The 20097-nt window shown below is 37.3% G+C and overlaps 1 protein-coding gene across 3 annotated transcripts in view; it reads right to left on the reverse strand.

Moving 5' to 3' along the window:
• LOC139952918 (paladin-like) overlaps positions 1-20080 on the reverse strand; it is a 48219-nt gene extending 28139 nt beyond the window's left edge. The window contains exons 1-4 of one of the 3 annotated variants that reach the window (XM_071952232.1): positions 19903-20080; positions 7830-8113; positions 2729-2908; positions 2287-2454 (exon numbers count right to left, since the gene is read on the reverse strand). In XM_071952232.1, coding sequence (XP_071808333.1) covers positions 2287-2454; positions 2729-2908; positions 7830-8087 — 606 coding nt within the window. In that variant the 5' untranslated portion in view covers positions 8088-8113; positions 19903-20080. Of the gene's footprint in view, positions 1-2286; positions 2455-2728; positions 2909-7829; positions 8192-8263; positions 8334-19902 lie in introns of those variants that run through there. The other 2 variants (XM_071952231.1, XM_071952233.1) reach the window with 2 other exon arrangements.
• Between the last annotated feature and the right edge of the window lie 17 nt (positions 20081-20097).

Here is a 20097-nt window from a genome sequence, read left to right on the forward strand (position 1 = left end):
ATCTTAAAATCAGAAGGAAAAAAACCCCTGATAAATCACACCACTGAATTTGGTGCTGGACTAAACCATCAGGAAGACCTTTATCGTGGTGCAGCCATCTTGAATTTTTTCCCATTGATGTCAATGTAACCAAACCAAGGCTGGAAAAACCAAAATAGTCTGGTTCCTTTTTGCAAAATGATTATTAGAATTTGTTGTTGTTATTCAATACGAGGAACATGACCAAGATGGAGACAGCATGATAAAGGTCTACTTCCCTCGCCAAGTGAACATCAGGCAGCCTGTCTCGCTTTTTTTTTACTCACAGCCTCAACGCCAAAGTTGACCATGAGCCCAACAAAATCGATACAGTTTACTATGTATTTTGTGTTGTCAAGTGTGATTTGCCTTGTTGACCTACAGTACACATACATGTATTGAATATGTGCCAATAAGGGCCACCAATAAGGGACTCAATAAGGACAAATATGTGCAGGAACATTTTCATTCTAAGTTCATTCATAAATATTATGAGCTGAAAACAAAACGGTCAATGTTTTAAGGAGTTTAAGCTTGTGCATAGGTATAACCCTGAAAAAGATCCTTTTCACTCTCTTCCAGCAGAAACTCAATACACACTTATTCGTGCTTGCTTTCCAACATCTTGACAAAACTTGACCGGCGCCTTTGAATGTTTCTCCTTTTCAGTAAAGTGCGCCTTATAAGGCTTATTATTATTCATTTTATTTTATATCAGAAAAAAGACACTCATAGTCTGTGGCAGTTCGTGGGGGAGGAACTAATCAAGAATTTCATTTTATCTCTATTAGTACCACATATTCTGTTTTACAGTTCATTTTGTTCCTTCTAGATGTAGTACTAAATTATTACTGCTGTTCAATTAATGCTGAATTTCTCTTCCCCTTTGTCGTGCCGGTAATCTGCTCTGAGTGGCTCTACTTAATGGTTCTGAGATCTCTTAATCTCCATTATTTTGATTAGAATTAAAGTTGTATAGACTTATAAATAAAACGTTTCCTACGAGAACGTCTTGAAGATTATTTGTATTAATTTGAAGAAGGAGATGTTGCCAGCAAAGGGAAGCTCTGCCAGTGCAGAGTGCTTCGGCAAAATAAAAAAAATATAAAGTAATAAAAAACATGAGGGGAAACTGACTCGGCAGATTTGAAAGAATTCGTGTTTGAACAAAGCAAAATTGACTGAGACTTGAATCGATGACCTCCGGATTAACAGACCAGCGCTCTACCAACTGAGCTATCCAGCCCTATGTTTATGCGTGTAAATAGAACCTTGTTTAAAACACTAACAAGGTGTTAAAGAATTTGTCTCATACATAGTTCAAAATCTTATAATACAGAAGTGTGTGCAAAAACTCTTTGGGAATAAATAATGACAAGGGCTTTGAGATGCTTGTGGGAAAGAGGCTACACAAAAACAAGTCATTAAATTGTGTTTTCTTTGGTGTGTTTTAATATGATCGAGAAAATTTTAAAGATTTTTCTTCAAATTTTGTGTTGGTCAGTGGGACTTTGTTTAAAGACACCAGACACTATTGATAAATGTCAAAGACCAGTCTTCTTACTTGGTGTATCTCAACATATTCATGAAATAACAAACCTGTGAAAATTTGAGCTCAATTGGTCGTCGAAGTTGCGAGATATGAATGAAATAAAAAAAAAACTTGTCACACGAAGTTGTGTGCAATCAGATGCTTAATTTTGAGACCTCAAATTCTAAACTTGAGGTCTCAAAATCAAATTTGTGGAAAATTACTTCTTTCTTGAAAACTATGCCACTTCTCACAATGTTTTATACTATCAACCTCTCCTCATTACTTGTTACCAAGTGAGGTTTTATGCTAATAATTATTTTGAGTTATTTCCAAAAGTGTCCACTGCCTTTAAAGCCATTGGACCCTTTCGGTAAGCATTGCTGTCCGAGGCCCACACTTTGTGTACCACAACTTCTATATCAAATAACAAACCTTGGAAATTTAGCCTCAATCAGTCATCGGAGTCGGGAAAAAACAATGGAAAAACTCACCCTTGTTTCCGCGCGTTTTGCCGTGTTATGAAATGTGTTTCAAATAAATCCGTAATTCTTGTTAACGAGAATTTATATTGTTTTGCTGTTTTCTCAAAAAGTAAAGCATTTCATGGAATAATATTTCAAGAGAAGTCTTTCACCATTGCCTTCTGTAAACCCTGTAAGTTATTTGTAAATCTGTGAACTTTTTTATTTTTATCTGAACCGAAAGTGTCCAATGGCTTTAAACTATAATCTTACCTCTTTCCGTAATGAGACCTCCACATTTGTAATGTCTTCCGTCGTCATCATACTAGTATTAATGTTCTCACACAGCGACTCCTTCAATCTCGGCGTGTAAGACACAAAGTCATCATTCTTCTTAAGGAAAACCACAGGCTCTTCCCGGATGCAAATTACAATCAGTTCCTGATGGGCGCAAACAAAAGTAATGCAATTAAGAAATAAAATCAAAGTCATTGCTGTCTGCTGCTTTTAACATAAATGAGGGCCTCCATTGTTATAATACACGTAGTAGTTAATAATAATTGAGTTCTTGAGTTTTATTCACTGAAATCATTGTACCCAATGAAATCACTGGGCCTGAAAAGACCAGTGCCTTTCATGATCCTTGCAGAAAAAACAGGGGACCAGTCTACCGAGGAGGAAAAAATCAAAACACAACAGATATTGAATGACGTACCGAGCAACCTTCTCGTGCAATGATGTCCATAGTTCTCTCAAGTCCGACACCTGTCGGTTGCCCCATGCCGTACACTGCAAATCCACCGCCGGCTTTCCGAAAGTTGGGGGCTCCATATTTTTCTGACGTCTGAAGCTTGTCGATGCCCTCAAACTGATCGGCCACCATGAAATACTTCTCCTAAATATAATGAAACGTAGAAAGTTTTGATAAATTTTTGCAGTTTTGAAGTTGTTATTGTGTTTTTTGTTGGTGTTGGTTAGGGGGGGGGGGCATAAGAATTCCATGTAGATACAGTGTGGATCTGAGAACAAAAGAGGTCCACATAAGGAAAAATTTTGACACACTTTGTGGACTTCACACACCTCCAAAAAAAGTTTTCACCTGTGTTGAAGAATAGTAATTTTCTTAAAAGCACAAAAACGCGTAAGGAATGTCCAATGAGTGTACATGGATGTTACACAGAGCTGTATGGGGGAGGGGGGAATTTTCAAATTATTTCTTCATGATTTTTACAGGTTCGTAGCTGTTAAAATGATACATACATCCGTTACAAATTTTCGTATTTTTATTTCATTTATTTAATTATTTATTTGCTTTATTTAATTTTTTTTGTGGGTATCATTTTCATGATTATTGTTTTCTTTTCGCGGGAGCGAGTTGCACTGCAAAATCTCTTATTTCCTCTTGGAAAACAAATATATAAACAAATAAATAAATATAAATAAAAAATGTAACTGATATAATTAATAAAGAAAGAAAGTAAAAAAAAAATAACAATAATAATAATAATAATAATAATAATAATAATAATAATAATAATAATAATAATAATGATCCTGTAGTTATAACTTATAGGCCCCTATAGTAATACACAAAAAAAAATGTGAAAATAACAAACATGTAAAAAGGCATTTTATAGAAACCCACTGTAATTATGCCCATTTCAGAACAAAATTCAGAAGGAAAAAACCCCAATCAGATGAAAATGTTTTTCAAGTCTCAATCAAATGTTGTACACAGCCTCTTTTAACTAGATAAAAAATTAGCAAGAGCTACAATATGAATAAATGAATTACGTGTTGTACATCAGATATTCCTACTATCAGAAACAAATGATTTCACAATCGCAATGGAATAGAGCCTGCATTCATCGCTGTATGCACGTTTCAGCTCAATAGCGCTATTTGTCGTCCGTCTCCCGGCGATTGTTAACATCAAGGGCAAGCCGTGCTAGATTCAATTAAGGGAAAGGGATTTGTGTTACTGCCAGGATGTTAATTTTAATTTTAAATTGCTGTGCTTTGTTCGTACGGCGTTTCTTTTCTTTTTAAAAATCTGTTTTAGATATCTACAGAGCATGCCTTGTATTTTGGCTCTCTATATTATCTGAGACGACGACAGCTAAAAACAGCATCCTCTGCCTACTTCCTGGGAGAATTTTGTGAAAATTACTGCGGATTGTTCACAATAAACTTATTATGTAAACAACTTTATGTTGGTTGACTTTGTTTTTTTTTTTCCAGTGAAGGCCAAGTTTCCAATAGGGCCTGCAGCTCCGAGAAACGACCATTTAGATTAGGGCTCACGGGTAACACTAGCCCGGCATACAATGTCTAGTAAAAGACTGATGTGGGCTAGTAAACACGACTTCTTGACTTGCCCTGCGGGTTACTAACAACGGTGCAACCCACATGTACTTGTAAAGCAAGTTTCCCTCCCTCACATTTAGGACCACTCGGGGCATGAATTTTGGTGGAAATCCACAAGACTACATGTAGATAGACCTTTTGGCTTATTGCTCAAAATATTAACTGGACCAGAATCAGGTAATTCCCCACTTACGTCAAACGTATTTTACAAGAAGGCAGGGAATTTTGGTTTGTGAGGGTGCGAACTCCACCTTACTAAGCATTCTTCGTTTACAAACTACCGCAGAAATTTGGCGCTCGCACCGTAAGCGGAGAAGGGTTATCATTATAAGCAGTCTTTCGGTGTACATGTGTAAAGCAGAGCCAAGAAATTAGGCAGCTCTAGTGTAAAAAATTTGATAAAAATGGGCTCTAGTGTAAAAAATTGAACTGTCCATAGAGTTATATATAAGAACTAGAGGGCGCACTGGTGATGCTTCTTGCACAAACGCGAAGGGACCGCAAGGAGACACGCGCGCACCATTCTGTACGCGAGTTGAATATGAAGTACCATTGGAATTTGTGTTTATTGAACGCTATGCGATGCTGTTTTATCAACTTACAAAATGGCTGCAAAAACACATGCTGTGCGATGCCTGTCTTGGCAACTTAGAAAATGGCCGCCTGCGCGCATGCCGGGTCGCGTTTATAGGCCAGTGCGCCCTCTAGTTCTTATATATAACTCTATGGTACTGTCCAAATGTTGAGTCTATTAGTTCCTCTCAGAACCACTGATCAATCACAAGAGATCTATGTACATTGTAACCCTATACATGACGGAACATATGTCGCCGCAAATTTCTTATGTTTTTGTCTTACCACAATGCAAACCTTCAAGTCCTGTTTACTCAATACCTGCTTATTGATTGGCATACATCTATGTGCGACATCAGGTAAAAACACAGACTTAATTTCAGTGTTGGTAATTTATTTATTTATTTTTTGATGCAATTTTTAATTCATCTATCTAAGTACATCCTGTAGGCCTACTGTAATTTACCACATAATTTAGCTTTTGTTGTGCTACGGGTTAATTAAAAAAATAATAATAAAAAAATGAATGAGTGGATGAATGAATGAAAATCACATTTTACAAGCTACATAGTGTAATGCACGTCATACATTGTACCTTACAACTAGAGTCAGGCATGCAACTGCCCGTTGAAAAAAAGAGAGGAAAATTTTCAAAGGCACAACGCAAGTGCGGAGCAAGGCAGCCGAATCGCCATGGGACATGATACCCACAATGGTACCCTAGAAAATGTTGAGGTTTATTATGCTCTTAGGTGCATTGTAGGTGCATTGTTAGCATGTACTAGGCTTATTTTACATGATTGTAGTTGTACACTGTTGTTGCCAGGCATATATTAGGCTTTAAAAAAAATGTAAAAAAAAAACCCAAAAACCCGCGGAATCCGCGGAAACGCGGAAGAGTTGCATGCCTGTAGAGTACATGTACATTGTATTATTCAGGTTCTATTTCACCACACAGTAAAGATATATCACATAATAATAGATGTCTTGTGGTGAAATTTCAATGTATACTTTCGGGTGTACATTCAATGTATACTTTGTGAACTTCCCCACTAAGTAATATTACTGCAGTTTTTTGTAATGGACCCTTCCCATGAAATATGCTAATTACATTCACGCATGCGTACAGACCCTGTTGGTCGGCAAACGCCATAGAGTTGTGCACTGAGCAGACGCGCAATCGCGTCTGCGTCACGCAGCCATTAGTCATGTACAAAACAGCACGATGTTCCCTCATTTTGCCAACCAAAACGTTAGTGCGCACGCGCTATGTGCAATTTACATATTTCATGGGAAGGGTCTATTAGCTTTGTGGTGAAATTCAACACAATCTTGTACAAGTATTATGTAAAGCACTTGAGGTTCATTTTTTTCTTCTTTCTATTTTTCCACATGTGGTATTTTTCCTGTACAATACATAAATTTAAAACAAAATTGCGTACAGTTACATGTATTTCTGTAGTATATAAATTATATGCAGTTGAACAGAAATTTCTCTAATTTCTGACCCTTACGCTTTAAGGGCTGATTTAATTAATTTGGAACACATGACCAGGCAGACCATCTTGAGCAATTAATTTTAAATTGAGCTACATTCAAATGTGTCAACTGCAGAATCACGTGTCACGATCGTACAGTAGCTTTGCGTGTACTAGCTTTGCGTATACTTGGTGGGTGTTGTAATACAGTTAGTCTGATGCGTACCAAGGTTATACGTGGGCCCAAAATAGGAAGACAAATATGTGTCAAACCTAACCAGTTGGATTGAGAAAATGGAATTAGCTGTTGCAAACTACATCCAACCAAAAAGAGTTCATGATATATGTATTATAAGAATTAATGTTAAATTTGCATTCAGGATAAAGTTTATATTCATTTTGGTTTAATCCATATAATACATCGATTTGTAATAGCACTGTATATTCAGTACTTTTTTTCAATTCTCTGAAAAAAAGATCACAGGCAATATAGGAATGGTTGTTCATTTAAGTAGTGTTATGAGAAGGTGTGTTGCAGAATGAACTGACCTGTACAATCATGTCTTCAGGAAAGCCTCCCTTTTTGCAACCCAAGATCACTTTCTGTTTCTCGGCGAGTAACTTTAACAGGAATAGGTCTCTGACAGGTCATTTTTCTTTCAGTTCAAGTATGGGACTCTGCACAAAAGGCAGTTTCTAAAAGGCAATTACTCGCTTCAAATCAAACTAGTGGAGATGGAAAATTGCATTTTCCATTTATCGGCAGTTTGAAAAGACGGTGGAAGATTGAATTGTATTCACTGGTAGTAGTTTCTATTAGACTCTGAATAAATATAAAACAAAGATAATTCTCAGTATTGAGTTAAGTGCTTAATTTTTAGTTTTTTTGTTTCAGCGCTTAGAAACCCTATATTAAAGCCATTGGACCCTTTCGGTACAGAAAAAAAAAAAAAAAGTTCACAGATTTACAAATAACTTACAGGGTTTACAGAAGGTAGTGGTGAAAGACTTCTCTTGAAATATTATTCCACGAAATGCTTTACTTTTTGAGAAAACAGTAAAACAATATCAATTCTCGATAGCGAGAAATACAGATTTATTTTAAATACATGTCATGACACGGCGAAACGCGCGGATACAAGTGTGGGTTTTCCCGTTATTTTCTCCTGACTCCGATGACCGATTGAGCCTAAATTTTCACAGGTTTGTTATTTGATATAGAAGTTGTGATACACGAAGTGTGGGCATTGGACAAAACTGTTTAACGAAAAGGGTCCAATGGCTTTAAGCGCTCTGTAAGTGCATGTTATTATTATTGTGATTATTATTATTATTATCGATGCACATCGATGAGGGAAAAAATATAAATTAAAAGGTTGTGTTGCAGAATGAACTGACCTGTACAAGCATGTGTTCAGGGAAGCCTTCCTTTATGCAACCCAAGACCACTTTCTGTTTCTCGGCGAGTAACGTGCACTGAAACTCCTCGAAGCAATCCTTGGTGATGATGATCGGGGCGATGTCGTTACAGATAACGTTGTGCCCTTTCCACTTGTCCTTGTTGCCTTCCATCCCAAAGGAGTTCTTGCGGTGGTTGTTGCCAAGCAGCTCCGGAGAGGGCGAACGGGAGGACGCGCTGCTCGCACCGGTCCCCATTCTAGGTGTTTGTACCACGCACTGACCTATAGTGAAAAATGGCCGGTTTCACTTTGCGAGTCAAAAAATAACCAAAAGCCGAAACAAGTCCAGCTCAAACCAACCTGATAAATATAATAGTCATAAAAAAAAATATTTAGATAAATTAACACAATTCGTCTTGATTAAATACATACCTCAGGCAAACTTTTACGCACACATCTTGCTCAATATTGGCGGACACGTGAGAGAGCAGGCATGCTTCGGTCTTGAAAGCAAATGAGCACCAATGCACTTTTCCCTTAGTAAAGGGCACCCTACGAGAAATTTGCAAGTTTCTACTGGAGATCTTCAAGGGCACCGTGGCAGTGAAAAGGGGGCATGTAGGCAATCGCCTTTGTTGCCTCTGTGAAGTATCAGGCCTGAGTGAGGAAAAGTTGTTCAGATGATGGTTTAGAAATTAGTCTTGGAGAGTTGTAGGCCGATCAGCTCATATGCATCGAATATTTGCCTGCTCACTGGCTTGAAGAGTCACTTCAAACTAATGGCCAAATCACCAACATGTTTATCTTGCAAACTCTCATTTAAAAGACATGACTCCATAAATGGAGGGAAAATGATGTACGTACATTCACTGATTTATGCGATGAAATTAAGACGGGCCTTGAGGTACAACGTCTTAGTACAGTCAAACAAATATACATTAAGCAACGGTGGAACGCACTCTTGAAATTATTAAAAAGGGGATGGGGAGGGAGGGGGCTGCTTTTAAAATGCAATTAACAATTTACATTAACAACTTACAAAACCACCTCACGAAATCACACATATCTCTCTATTTGGACAAAATCCTTCTAAATAATAAATTTGGAGTACATTTGTACATTTACCAAGGGTCATATCTCCCTGCGAAATAAATTATTTACTTTCAAGTGCACTTTAAAGTATTAGTTAAGCTCCGCAGGAACAGCTTTTCTTTTTAAATTCTGAATTTTTTAACATGAAATAAAGCGAGTTTTAAATCAAACATCTTGACGTTTACAGGCAAAATATTTTTCGGGATCTGTAATTGACCCTTCCCATTATGCTAATTACATTCACGCATGGGTAACTTTTGAAGGGGCACCAATGCCAAAACCAGAGGGGCAACTGGGGCCATGTCCTACACCGCCTCAGTGTATACAAATCCAGGCCTGACACAACAAACACGTACACGGCTCATACACTAAACAGTGTACCAACCTTCACCCACACAAGATTAGAACCGACACGAAGAAGTCAGCTCACAAGGTTGACGTTTTCAGCAAATTTACACCGAATGACAAATTTATTTGTTGCCGAGTCCTCTTGGCCATTACCATGGCAACCGTGAGATAGCTTTCCTCAGATTCCAAGGGTACGGTGTTACTGCTGCAAAGCACAATCACTGACGATGCGTATGGATGAGAAAACTTTGACAGGGCTGTATGATTAAGTTGCCATTATGCTTCCCGTTTATTTTGTAGTGCAGTACATCATGTATGTATTGTGTTACATGTATTATGTACATATTGTATGTTTTTTCTGACAATTTTAGGAATTTAGAGGTTTTTCTTTAGTATTGGGCCTGTCCTTAAAGGGAAGGTACACGTTTGGTAATTACTCAAAACAAATATTAACTTAAAAACTGACTTGGTAATGAGCATTGCAGAACTGTTGATAGTATAAAACATTGTGGGAAACGACTCCCTCTGAAGTAATGTAGTTTTTGAGAAAGAGGTTATTTCTCACTAAAATAATAAATTATTCCTATTTGAAGGCACACAAATTCGTCCAACAAGGTTTTTTTTCTTTCATCATTTTCTCGCAACTTCGATGACCTATTGAGCTCAAATTTTCACAGGTTTGTTATTTTATGCACATGATGCGATACACCAAGTGAGAAGACTGGTCTTTGACAATAACCAAACGTGTTCAGTCATGTATAAACACATGTATACAAATCATAAACTCAGAAGAGTTCAAGTTGGCAATAACAATACAGGCCTACAGTACAGAAAAAGCGGTCCATGAAAAGCGTTTGAAACCATTTGTAATGAAATCATCATCATCATCTTCCTATACTGTGCAGAAACCTCCTCTGGAGTATACTCGCACATTGGTTGAGGTGCAAACTAGCAGGTGCAGACATAAACTCAAGGCATAAAAAGATAACGCATTCTGTGCAAGTAAAAGCATTTAAGCATTTTGTGTGGGGGGATGGATAACTAACTGAAGGTGACATGAAATGCATGGTTAGAAAGATGTTTTTTAGTAGAATTTAATGTTCCACAGAAACATGCCTCGAAATTGCATGGTTTTCCTTAAACGTCATGAAATACTATCAACAATTCGAAAGAATATTGCATTGTTACGGAATCGCCAGGCATAGCATCAAGCCTCCAGGGACATTGTTATCATAGGGAACAGCTTCAAATATTCCCAGATAACCATGGCAACCAACACACACAATTAGATAATATTTTGTCAGGTCAGAGAAATAATATTAAAAGAAAGGCTGTGTCAAGGGAACTTGCATACAGTAAGAAGAGGCTAGAAATAAACTCCCACAATTCCAAAATAATGATTTTTTTTAAATAAATATTGAACTTTGTTGCAGAAGTATCTCCCACATTAAACCCTACAGAATTCCACAAAAGACATTCATTCTTCAGGCTTGTAAAAAAAAACAGCATTGAGATATGCAGTGGGATATTCACAGATGTTCATCACAGTCACGCAAATCATTGGGCAACTAAATTTCAATTAAAATTCCTATAACTATTTTTGTAAAGCACACAAGTTTAGTGCAACAAGGGTGTTTTTTTTATATTATATTTTGAGAAATTTGTAAAACAATTTCACAATTTTTTTTTATCTTAGTGAGACAAAAATACAACCATGGAGAAAGAACTTCCTCCATGGTACAACAGATTTTCACAACTCTCTTGAAAACACCCATGCTCTATAATTTTCCTTTTTTTCCCCTCAAAAACTTGATCACTAATGAAGCTGAAACTTCTACAGGTAAATTATATGACATGTGTTCACAGTGAGTAGGGATTCATGTGATGGCCAAAAGCTTGATCTACAAAAGGTATCAGTACCCTTTCAGGGCTAGCCTTTCCCTCTTCCCGACACTCAAGCATTCTTCTTTGATGGAAATTATCCAGATCGGAACAATGTCACTCTCTTGGTGTTAAAATTTAAGAGTATCGGCGGCGGTACCGGTAATAGGCTTAAAATCTCACGCTAAGTGACACAGCCACTGCACAATACCAAGACAAGAGACAAATCTCCTAAAGTCCATGATGTGAATATACATGTAGGAGGCCAACTGACGCACGAATGTGACAGGCGGTGATGTTTCCAAAAGATTAATATACAATTTGAAGAAAAAATGGGCGGGAGTTTTTAAATTAAGACAAGAGACAAATCTCCTAAAGTCCAGGAGGAGGCCAACTGACGCACGAATGTGACAGGCGGTGATGTTTCCAAAAGATTATATACAATACTGTATGAAGAAAAAAAAGGGCGGGAGTTTTTAAATTAGACAAGAGACAAATCTCCTAAAGTCCAGGAGGAGGCCAACTGACGCACGAATGTGACAGGCGGTGATGTTTCCAAAAGATTATATACAACACTGTATGAAGAAAAAAAGGGCGGGAGTTTTTAATTTATTTTTTTGTATTTTGGTGACAAACACTTTGAAAATCCTAAATCCACTTGAAGTCAAAGCACACAAAAAACACAACCAAAAATTTGCATTTTTACAAAATGAACGAAAATTTACACAAAATCACGCGTAACATGACTTTTTAAAATTTGATTTTATGTGAGTAATATTCCTGTTTCATAATACAGACATGTCAACAAATTGGTTTGCGGCCGCGGTAACACCAATGCACTTGCCAGTTAGTGTGTGTATACATCTACTCTACACATGGTGTTAACGCAAACCAAACATATTATTGATACCTCACCATGCAATGCCTCAAATCCTATTTAAATACGTACGTGTTAAAGGCAGTGTATAGGTTATTACTAAAAATAATTATAGGCATTGTGTAAAACCTTTCCTGGTAACGAGTAATGGGGAGAGGTTGACAGTATTGAACATTGTGAGAAACAGCTCCCTCTGAAATAATGTAGTTTTTCGAGAAAGAAGTAATTTTCCACGAATTTGATTTCGAGACCTCAGGTTTAGAACTCGAGGTCTCGTAATCAAGCATCTGAACGCACACAACTTTGTGTGATCAGGGTGTTTCTTCTTTCATTCCTTCATTTGGAAGGTTAGAATGCCTTTTTGGAATGCTTACGGTTAGCAGCGCTATGAAATGGAAAATTGCACAGTAAGCACAAAGTTGGCTGCTTAGCAGCGCTGTGAAAGTGGGCCCTGTTTTTAGAAAGCACCCTCACAGAGCTACCCTGCCATCACTTTAATTAGAACACAATGTACACAATGCAGCATAATTAGTTCTAGTTCGTCTCTGACGTCGTCGTGGGTTCCGCTAAGGCCACCATTCTCGTATTGTTGTATGGTATTTTATAATTAGTACGACAACACCAACAAGGACAAAACACTCACGTTATGTGTCTGTGTGTACAGATATCTGTTTACTTAAAGTCACCTGGAAATATTTTTTTTTTTCTTTCAAACATAAGAGTATATGCTTACAAACAATAAAACAATTTTTTTAGTAATTGTTTGTCACGATTTATATTGTTTAAAAAATATATAAAGTTGTTTGGGGGCTGACTCCGCCTACGCCTTTTGTGACGTCAATCGAGGCAGACTTTGCCTGCAATGCGTATAGTAACCACACATGCAAAGTACACGTACGTCCAAGTCGTGAGTTGGTACATTTCAAAAAGTGTTTTTCTGCATTCAGCAGCAATACACCTGGTCGGCATTGCCGGAAAAAAACAAAAATTTTTTGTTGTTGAAACGTACAAACTCACGACTTGGTCCGTACATGTACTTTGCAATTGTGTTGACTCTACGCATTACAGGCAAAGTCTGTCTGGATTGACGTCACGAACAGCGCCCTCTCGGGTCGGGGTCTACTCTTAAATTTGTAAATAACATAAGAACTGACTTTTTAAAACCTTAGTTTAACTGTTGATTCACATTCCACTCATCAAAACACATATATTAGTGACAAAAGCTTTATTTTGCTAAATTTAAACACGTTTGTAAAATTTGACAAAATACACATCGTGTGAAAGGACATCAATTTGTATACCGTCCAGTGCTACATTTTACAACCATGCTTAAAGGAACACATTGCCTTGGATCGGTCGAGTTGGTCTTTGGAAAGCGTTTGTAACCGTTTCTTATAAAATGCATATGAGTAGAAAGATGTTGTAAAAGTAGAATACAATGATCCACACAAACATGCCTCGAAATTGCGTGGTTTTCCTTTTACCTCGTCGACTAACACGTCGGCCATTTATGGGGGTCAAAATTTTGACTCCCATAAATGGCCGACCGTGTTAGTTCGCACAGTAGAAGGAAAACCACGCAATTTCGAGGCAAACTTGTGTGGATCATTGTATTCTACTTTTAAAACATCTTTCCAACCATATGCATTATATAAAAAACAGTTACAAACGCTTTTGTTTTGACCAACTCGTCCGATCCAAGGCAACGTGTTCCTTTAAGTTAAGCAAGGGACCACTGTTAAACTTTACGTTGTGTGAATAGCACTTTACAACACATACAATGTGACATTAATAAAAAAAAATCACTATGCATAGCCTATAGTTACCTTGAAGTAAAATTAATAGTATCACAACTAGGAACATGTTGTAGCTACGCAAATGTACACATCGTCAATCATAATTATTAACAATGCACGTCAATGCAGAAAAAAAAACAGCCACTGTTTATTTCCATCATCTGCACTAAACACTTTAAAATCACTACTTTTTTTTTTTTTACAAAAACACTCCGCAAGAGTTGCAATGTTACACCTACCCCTTAAGAGCAAAGCTATTCCATAAAAAAAATGTTATAAGCTAGACAGAAAAAAAGAGAGTAATTTACCGACTGTGTGATCAGCTTTCTTTTCAATCTAGACGCATAACGTCCTCCTTCAGCGAGAGAGACCCAACGCATCGAGAACTCAAAGAGGCAATTTTTTTCTACGCAAAAGCCTTCACTCCAAAGGATATTTGCGTTGTCTAGCGCTAAACCAATGACCTTTGGAACTCTCTCGTGAGGTTGGAGGAGATCTCGCTACCTCTGCAACGCTCAAGAAAATAATCTCTACCCGCCCTATGTTGTTTTTGCCTCTCCCTCTGTTGCTATTTGGTTTATCAGACTTCTTGTGTACTTTTTGACAACTCTGTTTTATCATGGCTTTTTTTTTATCGTTGGTGTATTGCCAGTGATTACTATGATTTTTATCAGTTAATAACTTAGCTACACGACAACGCAAAACGCAGATAGGTGAATATTAAACATAGTGCAATTATTGGCAGATTGTTCATGCATAATGAAACGTGCATAGTTAAGCTTCTAATACATATGTAGGCATTACCGTGGCGACAGAAGATAGTCAACGAGCTTAGTTTCAGATTGGCTGTTAAAAAACCAGAGTTTGATAAAAAATTGTTTAAATACATATTATGTAGCTTTAATAAAATAAAATATTTTAATAAAATAAAAGATCGGTATACTCAGACCATTAATAAAAAATAAAAAATTATTTCCTGGTTGTTCAGAAGATACATTTAAAACCTAAAGGAACCACAAGCTTGATGCTACGTTTTTTAAAGGCAGTGGACACTATCGGTAACTACTCAAAATAATGACTTGCATGGTGACGAGTAATGGGGAGAGGTTGATGGTATAAAACATTGTGAGAAACGGCTCCCTCTGAAGTGCCATAGTTTTCGAGAAAGAAGTAGTTTTTCACGAATTTGATTTAGAGACCTCAGATTTAGAACTTGAGGTCTCGAAATAAACCATCTAAACGCACATAACTTTGTGTGACATTATTATCTTGCAAGTTCGATGACCGATTGAGCTCAAATTTTCACAGGTTTGTTATTTTATGCATATGTTGAGATACACCAAGTTTGAAAGCTAGTCTTTGACAATTACCAATAGTGTCCACTGCCTTCAAAGGGTTAGGGCACCAAGGCGTTTTCTTCATGGAAAAGGGCACCTCTACGAGGTACATATAAATTGTTAATTTGACACAGGGCAATTGAGGCAATTGAAGTACTAGATTTATGTTTTTGTTTTATTTCCATTTTTTGTTGTGGTTGTTGTAGTTTTTTTATGTATAGTATTTGAAAAAAGGTTTGTTGTTTTTAAAACAAAAGTCTCAACAAATCAAGATCATTTTGAAAACCAAATTACACTGGGTGGAACTGCCAACATTATTTGTAACCCACATGTAAGACCATTGCACTTGCAGTTTGAAGTTTGCAAATTGTATTTTTTTGACCCAGTTAAAAGAAGAGCCCACACTTTGCAATGAAATGGCCTACTTTTACTCCTTGAATACTAATCCCAATCATAGCCTCGGGATGAGCAAATTCTTTCAACAGCTTAAAAAATATGTATAGCGCTTGGAGAGAAAAATTATGTAATTTATGAAATTAAGGGCACCCCTGTAACGGTCTGAATTGGTGGGAATGAAAGGTGTACACTGTCATCTTGGCTTTTATGTGCTGTGTGCAGTGTGTATAGGTAAATAGGACCCTCCCCCCCCCCCCCCCTCACCACCCAAAAAAGTGACCGGTCTCCCCGTATGGTTTGTATGACCAAATTTCATATACCTAGCTGCTTAAAGACACTGGACACCATTGGTAGTTGTCAAAGACCAGTCTTCTCACTTGATGTATCCCAACAATGCATCATAACAAACAAACTTTGAAAATTTTGACTCAATTGGTCATATCAAAGTTGTAAGAGAATAATGTGTGCTTTCAGATGCACAACCAGGCTTCAGTTCAGGCCTGAAGTCTTAGATTTGGGTGAGAAATTACCTTTCTCAAAATTACCTTTCTCAGAAATTACCTTTCTCGAAATTACCTTTCTTCAGAGGACCCAGTTCTCACAATGTTTTATACCATCAACAGCTTTCAATTGCTCGTTACAAAGTAAGTTTTTTATGCTAACGATTATTTCGAGTAATTACCAGTTAGTGTCCAGTGACCTACATGTATTGTATGAATAATTAGGCCACATAAAAACAAATTGTTGATCATCTCCGCCCGACCGTTAAAAACCCCCTGACCCCATTTAAAAAAAAAAAAATTCCCATGTCTGGATATCTCTTATACTTTTACTGCCCAGATTTTTCAGCTGATATTTTTTTCAAAATGTACAGGTTTGAAAAGATGTTTAAAGAAGGTTTTTATTCATGTTGGCAAAGCAAGAACAATTCTTCAAATATTTACTTGGGCTACACTGTGCTTAGTTGTTTGCAAAAGTTTACAGAAAATGTCATTTATTATTTTGTTTGACAAAACTATTGAAAACATCAAAAACACACAAACCCTCTGTTTTATAGTGATTGTGATGATTTCTTTATTCTTATTGATTTTTTTTTTGTGGCCTTATAAATGCCAGTTAAGATGTGCTAATTGGGTGCAAGGTGTTTTTTTTATCCCGATGGTATTGAAAAATGTATGCCATTGTAGCTTTTATCATCTGGCTGGCCTACCTTTTGGATTGAATGTCCAATCTTACAGAGAATCAGAGTTACAGGCAGGAGTAAAATGTTGACCTTTTAAACTTCCTGTCGACAATCAAATTCTGTTAATTCCTTCCATTTCCAATGTATTAAAGGGTCTTGGTACTTTATGTAGGACACAAAACACATCAATTTACCACAGATTTAGATTAAACTGACACGGTTTAAAGATAATGACAGTAGAAAGCTTATTAATTTTAATAACATACTATTATAAGTAGAAAGCTTCCCTTAAAATATTACTTACTGAGACTTTGCTGTAGTTTTTGAGAAATAATGAAGAAGACAAAAAAATCACAAAATAATTTTCGGCTCAGTGAGACTAAAAATTATTATTTAGCAAGTAAAAATGATTTTCATGACATTGTTTTACAAACTTCTCAAAAACTACAGCACCTCAGCAAGCATTATTTGAAGGGAAGCTTTCTATTATCATTATCTTCAAACTGTGTAAGTTAAATGTAAAATCTGTGGACATTGTGTTTTGTGTTACAAAAAGTACCCCAATCCTTTAAATGTAGAAATTCAAGGCATAAACAGTACACATATTTCAATGGGAGTTAAGTTTCCGAGCGGATAAGAGCATCGAACTCAAGCTCTGATGCTTCTGTTCAGCAGAGTGTGGGTTCAAATCCCGGTCGTGACACTTGTGTCCCTGAGCAAGACACTTAACTATAATTGCTTCTCTCCACCCATTGGTAAATGGGTACCTGTGAGGGCAGAGATGGTTCTTGTGATTGATTTAGCCGAGTAGCGCATATTAATGTTGCACAAGCTGCATACTCCCTACCGGGGAGCTGAGCTGAGGAGTGAATTAAGGCCCAGTGACCAGGGGTAATAATGTGAAGCGCTTTGGGACGCCCTCCGGGTGTGAAAAGCGCTATATAAAACAGGTTATTATTATTAAAATGGACAACAACTACTGAGTGTAAAAACCTTTTTTTTGTATCAATAATTCAACGAGTGTGTGTGTATCACCAGAAAACCTGGTGGCCAGAGGAACTTTTCCCAAGATAATTCTGACCATATTTGCTCATAAAAAAATTGATTGGCATTAATTCTTTGAATAATGCAGCTCACATGAACTAGGAAACAGATCTTTTTTTCGGATTTTTTTTGTAGGGCGCCACCACTTATTCGTTCGAATCACATCCTAGTATAAAAAAAAAAAAACAAGTAGGGCCTAAAATAGTCGGAGTCCTATCAATTATCATTATCAAGTAAATTGTATTTTTTTTCTATTATAGTTAACCAGCAAAATAATGTGGCACAGTAAACACTGCCAACAGTCAAAAACCCCTTTAAAATAAAAAAAGTCAGTCTTCCATGTCTTCTTCGACTTAAATTAAAATAAAAAGGACATACATTAAGTCTCTAGATCATCATCTTGATCCAAACTAACTAAGCCGCATAAAATAAACAGGGTAACATTATACAATTGTTGCACGCTGTGACAGGGTCCATGGCGTTTTGTACACCCGAGGGGGAAAATGGCACTCGAGGCGAAGCTGAGGGTGCCGTTTGCCATTTGTCATTGATTAATTTTGCCATTTGCCATTTGTCATTGTTTAAAGCCATTATACACTTTCGGTAAACAGTATTGTCCAAGTCCCACACTTCGTGTATCACAACTTATATATAAAATAACAATCCTGTGGAAATTTAGGCTCAATCGGACATCGGAGTCGGGAGAAAATAACGGGAAAACCCACTCCTGTTTTCGCGCGTTTCGCCGTGTCATGACATGTGTTTATAACAAATCCGTAATTCTTGTTAACGAGAATTTATATTGTTTTACCGTTTTCTCAAAAAGTAAAGCATTTCATGGACTAATATTTCAAGAGAAGTCTTTCACCATTACCTTCTGTAAATCCTGTAAACTATTTGTAAATCTGTGAACTTTTTTTTTTTTTTCTGTACCGAAAGGGTCCAATGGATTTAATAAGCAGACGAACAAGAAACAATTCCCTCGAACCCGCGGTTGTTTCGTACACAGCGCTGGAAATCGACCAACCCTGGGAACGATCAAGGTGATGTACACCGGTGTACATCACTTTTCATGTTACCCGGCCCGGCGAGCCATGTAACATGCAGATTTGTTGCGCGTCACATGATTGGTTCTCGACCAATCAAACTTCACAGTTTGTTAACGAGGTATAACAATGGACCCTTCCCATGAAATATGCTAATCACATTCACTCATGCGTACAGACCCTGTTGGTTGGCAAACGCCATAGAGTTGTGCACTAAGCAGACGCGCAATCGCGTCTGCGTCACGCACCCATTAACCGTGTACAAAACAGCGCGATGTTCCCTCATTTTGCCAACCAAAAGGATAACTTTTCGTATGGCGCCACCACTTTTTCACTCATTTTTACAAAAAGGGATATCTCATTGAGGTAAATTAGATACTATATTATTTCATATCGAATGAAAAAGTGGTGGCGCCATACGGAAACTTTTCCAACCAAAACGTTAGTGCGCACGCGCTATGTGCAATTTACATATTTCATGGGAAGGGTCTGTTGACTTTGATGAGACCTTAGTCTCAGCTCAGATCTCCTGCCCTTTGACATGATTGAGTGAATGGTGAAACCATTCCTTGAAGAATCCTTTTATGCCTGCTCTATGGTGAAACCATGGAGGTAGAAATACCTCGGATAGAAACCAGGTTGGACTCTTCGGTTCCGTTGGCTCATCAAAGCTATTTCTACCTTCTAACCAGCCCAGGGCCCAATTTCATAGAGCTGCTTAGCATATTGCTTCTTACACTTACACTACAGGTATTCAGCTGTTGTTTGCTTATCCTGAAAATCACGTGGAAATTTGGTTAGTAATCCTTTTTTTATCAAGGCAAAAAATGTCATGCTAAGCAAATTTTTGTGCTTAGCAGCTCTATGAAATTAGGCCCTAGTAGGACGTCCAACCTGGGCCACTATTTCTACATGCTCAAAGCAGAAACCGACGGACCAGCATGACCGTCACCACATGGATCATTGGATGGTAAATTCCAAAAACGATTCAGCCAAAAGAGAAAGCAAATCGCTCGGGCTTAAACAAGTTTGTAGCAATGAATTCTTTACGAAGAATTAAAATGCACTCACCTCACTAATCCGAAGAAACACAAATTACATATTTTGGTTGAAGCTTTTCATCAAAAACAATATGAGATGCTTCGACAAAAAAGGCAGGAAAGGTTCGCAGGATCCGAAGCCCATAAAATATAAACAGCATGCGAGTCGAGAGATAGAGGAGTGTGAGACAACGACTGTTGGATTTGCAAATTTTGTTGTTGCCTG

Source organism: Asterias amurensis, chromosome 21 (genome assembly GCF_032118995.1).
Source record: "Asterias amurensis chromosome 21, ASM3211899v1".
NCBI lineage: Eukaryota > Metazoa > Echinodermata > Asteroidea > Forcipulatida > Asteriidae > Asterias > Asterias amurensis.